This window comes from Dinoponera quadriceps, unplaced genomic scaffold (genome assembly GCF_001313825.1).
Source record: "Dinoponera quadriceps isolate SergipeBrazil2010 unplaced genomic scaffold, ASM131382v1 scaffold3758, whole genome shotgun sequence".
NCBI classification, from domain to species: Eukaryota; Metazoa; Arthropoda; class Insecta; order Hymenoptera; family Formicidae; genus Dinoponera; species Dinoponera quadriceps.
Genome location: NW_014557730.1, coordinates 224 through 6,666, shown reverse-complemented (window position 1 = coordinate 6,666; position 6,443 = coordinate 224). Strand labels below are relative to the sequence as shown.

Here is a 6,443-nt window from a genome sequence, read left to right as displayed (position 1 = left end):
CTCCACCTAATCTTTAATCTAAGCTCCCCCGCCTTGGTACAAGTTAAATACAATAAAAATGTTCAACATGTCAAGTCTACGGTAGCTCACTCAGCTAAACGTTTCACCCTAGGAAAGTGAAAGATTCGAATCTTGGGAGGAGATTTTTTTAATGCCTATTCAAGTAAAAAAATATCGAAATCGCTTTTGTAAAATAAGTATGATTATTTTTTTGTAATAAATATTGTTTTTATAAATTATATAAATAGGTGATATACTAAANAATGTGCAATATACTATTTTTTAATATTATTTCTTATAAAATATTTATTTATCTTTGAATCTTGATAATTAAAAACTTTTTAAATACAGATTTTTATGAAAGCACTAAAAAATACTAAAAAATTAAGCGAACGAGTAAGTGTTACAAAAGAATTGATAGAGTATTTGAGATAGAGAAATGATTTTTCAATATAAATGACAGTCATATAATTTATTTTTACATTAAGTATTGTATTCAACAGATATAAATAAACATTGAATTTGAATTAATTTTTTTTACAAATGCAATAAGTTACAACAACGTTTGAAAATAATTATAATCTTATCATTGGCCCTTAAAAATAGTTAACTTATTATTTTGCATTCGTATTCGTTGATTCTTATCTTTCAAAAGCGTACTCTCATGTTTTAATCGTATATCGATGTATTTTTGGATTATAGAAAAGAATAGATTGCTACGATGATCCGAAAAATCCGAAAAATGTTTGTCATCAAAAATATTATTAGGCACACTTTTTAAAGTTTCTTTCAATAAATAATTATTTATGTTCTTATCAAATAAATTGTTTGTGTTTCTGATAGTCTCTTCAGTTTTCATACAAACATTGTTAACATCGTTAGAAGCGAAATGCAAGCCTCGTCGATCTTTTATTATTGATAACTGAGACTTTTCGATATCATCGCATCCGTTCATTAATTCGAGACATCTTAAACAACGAAACTCTTTTTTCAAAACAAATAAAACACTACCTGTTGTATGTTTTATTATTTCATCTGCGTATTGGGAAGAACGCCATTCAGACATTTTGCAGTAATCGTGATCAGTATAACTTCTTGATAAGTTTTCATTTACAATCAGTGACACTTCCGATAACTCTAATTTTTTCTCTTCATTTTTTTTCATTTTATTAAAATGTTCTACCTTGATATTTTTTAATTTGACATCATCACATTTAACAATCTATTGATAATAATGAAGTACTATCCAAGGGAGAACAATTAGCGGAAGAACTAACTTTAATTTCAAGTTTATTTGATAACAATTTTTTGTACGCTGATAAGTACTGAGTAGTTGTGGGATTATTATTGAATCCGTTCATGCGTCTTATGCAAGAGAAAAATGTCTCAACATGATCTTGAGAGAGCTTGTAACTTAAGAGAAATTCTATATAATTATTATCAAGTAAATATGCGGCTAATGAATACAAATTTTGTAAACTTATTATGAATCCAACGAAGCCGGTACTTACAGACTCGCAATGAGTAACAGCTTTTTTAATACTTTGGTTTGCATTACCAGAATTATTCTCTTTAGTGGAATTTCTCAAGGGAGCAAAAATTTTCAAATTTTCGATATAATCTATGTACATATCTATTTTTGCTTTCAATTCTGGTAACGATTTTTTATCAATAAACGATCTACTTGGTTTATCAGAGATTTTCGTTTTTACATTTAATAAATCAAATATTAAGTCAATATTTTTACAAAAATTTGCAGTTGCTGAAGCATTTATAAAATTTTTATCTTGTAGCTGAAACTCGAGTAAATGTAATGCTGTGGAGGTACTTGCGCTTAATGTTTGTGCAGCCAAATTAACTTTCATTTTTTTTTTCGAAATATCGATGTGCCTACTGCGAATTTTACACGCTAAATGTAATTTTTCCTGCTCTTGCTTCGAATTCAATAATTTTATGTATTTCCAGCAGATATACTCGTTACCATGTATTAAAGGACCTTTAAATGCTAAATAATTACGAACAAGCTTTAAACAATGACACGCATCGTAAAAAATATAAACAGGTTTACGAGAAGAGGGATGTTCAAAGAATGGCTTAAAAGTTTCTTTATTTTTATAATTTAGATTCGCACCCAATGATTCACAAGCCTTACCGTGACTTCTATCTCCACCAAATGTAATACTACATATTTCAATACCATTGCTATCTAACTTAATTAACAAATCTTTCAGCAAAATCGCTTTTTCTACTCCACTCAAAGAATCTATTAAGTAATGCTCCACTAGAACTTTAAAATGCCCATTTACATTCACTAGCATAAATACCAACGATTTTCCAGCTTCTTTCTCTTTACCTTTTTCATTGTGATCATTTAATTGGCCACCAAAATCAACCAAACCCTTCCATTTGTAACTATTTTTATCCCATTCTTTCAGCTTTCTTAGGTGCATTTCATCGAATGTAAGATTAAAAATTAATTTTTTATCTTTCTTCTGCTCTTCTTTAACAATAGCAGAAACATGTGTTACAACTTCATCAGACACTCCAGGTTCATAACTCTTGGTTCCTATCCACTTGTTTAATGTTTGAGGATAAGGTAAACAATTTAAAAAAGAACTTATAACTATCTCGTAAGCGGACGAAGAATGAAAATGAAGTGTCTTCGCAAACGTTTTCAAATGTGTTGGATAAGGACTATTTGCTTTTTTATTTTTTATTCAATTGACAAGATCTATTAAATGAGAAGGAAGTTCCTGTAAAATTAGTATATTAAAAATTAATTAAAAAAAAAAGACAAATTGGAATCCAAAAATTTTAACAGTTATTTCAGGTTAGCAATAGCTTCTAATTCTAATGTAGAAGAATCCGAAATAATTTTTTTTTCATTTTAACAGAACATAGTTCTAAACAATATATTTATGTTTAGCAAAATTATATTTTTCTTCAATTTCACATTTCATAAAAAAAATCATTTCCTTTAAATTCATCAAAAAATAGTTAAAAATATTAAAAATATGGATAAAAAAATCAGTGTATAAATTGATCTCTCATAATGACAAACATGAAATTCCTCTACAGTTCAATAGGCACTTGTAAGAATTGGGCTGCAGCTGTCTCCTTATTTTCTTGTAAATGATCTATCACACTTTGTAAATTATTTAATTTCTTCTTTTGGCGACTGTTCCTGTTATGTACTGCAGACAACTTTCTTTTAGTTGCAAGATAAAATCTCATGAATTTCCTCCAAGATTCATCCGAAACAAAATCACTCCTTGAAATATAATCTGTTACATGCCCATCGACAAATTTAATTTTTTTATCTGGATTTCCATCAGTGCAGCTGATTTTTCTATTAATAAATTAATATAAATATAACTTTCTTTTATAGTAGCATAAAAATAAGTAAAAAATATTTAAAATACCTTTCTTTACTGTTATTCTCTAGCTAATATACTAATGGTACTTTCACTTTCATCTGAGAGATGCTGATTAGACAATTCTTCAATCATACAAATATTTTCTACAGATGTATCAGTATTTTCCTTTCCTTTTTCACATTGTATAGGTTCGCTATTGGATTCAGTTAATGAAGATTTTATATTTTTAACATTATTTACCTCTTTACAGCTGTTACATATGTTGTCTTCGTTTAACTGACTACTTTCATTACATGGTATTATATTTAAAGTTTTAGCATCAAAATTTGAAGCGAATACTTGAGATTGAGAAAGGAATGGAATGGCATCCGGAGATAGTTTCTTTCGTTTTTCTTCATCATTATAAGTTGATAAACTCGTAGATTTAAAATAAATATTACACACAAGAGCAGTTCCGTAATTTACAGTTTCGTTTATTTGTAAAACTTCACACCATTTCTTTCGTTTCGTTTCGTCTCTCGGAAACCTAAAAAATTTTATCAAGTTTTTCCCAAACAAAACTTTTATGAATTAATTTTATGAATTAATTTTGAAGGTTACGATACTTACCGATGGAAACTACGCGTGCACGTTCGACTTTGTTCTGTTTTGCAAACGATACATTTTTTGGTCATCTTAAATATATTTAATTTACATGTAATTGTGCACTAAATTTGCGCAAATCTGATTGCAATATGTAACACTTTTTTTGTTATTGTTAGCAGACGGCACGTGTTTATCGTACTCCGTAGTTTAGTCGGTTGCTTGGCGCTCACGGGGTGCGGGTCGGGCGGTATAGCCAATCGCGTGCTCGACTAGACAGAGATAGAAAGGTGGCTTAGGATGCGTTCTCTTTCTAAGCCTCTATCGCTACATTTGTCCCGTCGCGCACTCTATTCTATAACTCTATGGTTACAACACATCAAAATTCTTCAAAATAGGCTCCTCCTGCGTTGACACATCGGCTCCAGCGAGTTTTCCAGGCATCGAATGGGCCACGGTAGGCCTCCTCCGGAATGTCCTTTAAAACCGTGGTGCAAGCTGCTTAGATCCCCTCAATGGTCTCGAAATGTTTTCCTTTCATGGGTCCTTTTAGGCGTAGAAACAGAAAGAAGTCGGGGGGAGCGACGTCCGGACTGTACGGAGGCTGGGGAATCGTTGGCACCCCTGCTTTAGTCAGGTAGTTGGTGACGAGGAAGAAGCTGTGGGCTGGCGCGTTGTCGTGATGCAACTTCCAATCCTTTGCGATGTTCGGCCGAACGCGTTGAACCCTGCGTTTCAATCTCTTTAGAACTCCGACGTAAAATTTAGTGTTCACAGTTGTACCAGGTGATACAAACTCGTGATGGACCAGTCCTTTGATATCAAAAAACACAATGAGCTTCTTCCCGGCTTTCCAAAAAAACCTTATGCTACCGGAACACTTGCCGATCCGACAGGGCATCTTCTTTAAAAGCTGTCTTGATCATTGGAAGAGTTTCCGCCGCTGTCTTGCCAAGTTTAACGCAAAACTTGATCGCCATGTTTTGTTCTAACAAGCGCTGCATTTTTACTTGCACGAGGTAACAAAACGACTTCCACGGAAACGCATGTCCTTACTATGCGGCTGGCGGGAGAAGACTGAGTGATTCAACATTCGTTAGCTGACTTCCCCCTCTACTATTCCCAACCGATCCGAACGCACTCTGACGGTCAGTCACGTCAAAAAAATATCACTGACATTGCTTTCCGGACAAACCCTGTGTAGACAACTATGACAATCAGTATATTTGTGACAGCCACCGAAAGCACATAGCCTCTGATATTTTTAAAAAATGGAAAATACTGAAATTCGTGCAGTGATTAAGTATTTCTATTTGAAAGACTTGCAACCGCAAGAAATGATTGAGGTCTTCCAAAAAACTTTGGGGGAGCCTGCTCCGTCGAATGCAACTCTATATAACTGAGTTGCTGAGTTTAAATATGGTCGTACCAACACATCGGATGCACGACGCAGTGGTCAGCCAAATGAAGTGACTACACCAGATATGAGTGAAAAAATCCGTGATATCGTGTTGGATGACCCCAAAGTGAAATTGCACGAACTAGCTGCGGCTGTGGGCATCTTATCCGGACGTGTGTTCAATATCCTACACAAACATTTGAGTATGAAAAAGCTAACTGCAAGATGGGTGTCGCGATTGCTAACAATCGATCTAAAACGTGAACGAGTTCGCATTTCTCAACATTGTTTGAACACGTTTAGGCGCAAATCAAAGGAATTTTTGCGTCGATACATAACCGTTGATGAAACCTGGATCGACCATTATACACCTGGTGGTGGAATCGAAACAACAGTCGGCACAATGAATTCCAAAGGGTGGGAAAGTTCTGAAGCGACTAAAGACGCAACAATCGGCTGGAAAGGTTCTGGCCACTGTGTTTTGGGATGCATGTGGAATAATCCTAATCGAATATCTTGAAAAAGGTAAAGCAATCACAGGACAATATTATGCATCATTGTTGGACCGGTTGAATGATGAAATCAAGAAGAAAAGGCCTCATTTAGCGAAGAAAAAAATTCTCGTTTATCAAGACAATGCATCAGCTCACAAATCGGTAAAAGCAATGGCAAAATTGAACGAATTGAGATATGAATTGCTCCCACATCCACCATATTCTTCAGATCTGGCGCCGTTTGACTTTTACCTGTTTCCAAATCTCAAAAATGGTTCCAGAGAAAGAGATTTGCTTCAAATGAAGAGGTTGAATGGGAAACAGATGCATATTTTGGCGGTTTAGAAACTTCTTATTATTTTGAAGGCTTACAGACGCTAGAAACTCGTTAGACTCGGTCTATTGAGCTAATAGAAAATTATGTTGAAGAATAAAATTGAGTTTTGCTAACAAAATGTTTTTTTAATTTTCATTCTAAGGACTTATCAATCAACCTGATATATATATCCGTTCACTTTGAAACAAGTTATGCTCAAAAATCGAAAGGTGATATAATTTTGACCTCTACTGTAAACATACAATATACGANTA

General features: G+C 33.5%; 1 protein-coding gene across 1 annotated transcript; it reads left to right on the top strand.

Annotated features, from left to right (window-relative positions):
• Nucleotides 1–5,443: 5,443 nt before the first annotated feature.
• Nucleotides 5,444–6,197, top strand: LOC106749418 (histone-lysine N-methyltransferase SETMAR-like). Its single transcript, XM_014628828.1, has 2 exons — nt 5,444–5,822; nt 5,884–6,197. The coding sequence occupies exons 1-2, from the start codon at nt 5,444–5,446 to the stop codon at nt 6,195–6,197; spliced, it is 693 nt and encodes a 230-aa protein (XP_014484314.1).
• The last annotated feature ends 246 nt before the right edge of the window (nt 6,198–6,443 follow it).

What these genes read in the sequence shown, in the direction of transcription:
- LOC106749418 (XM_014628828.1), top strand. Translation starts at nt 5,444, where the DNA reads ATGAGTGAAAAAATCCGTGATATCGTGTTGGATGACCCCAAAGTGAAA. An exon ending in CGCAACAATCGGCTGGAAAG is followed by an intron (nt 5,823 to 5,883) that starts GTTCTGGCCACT and finishes ATCTTGAAAAAG; the next exon opens with GTAAAGCAATCACAGGACAA.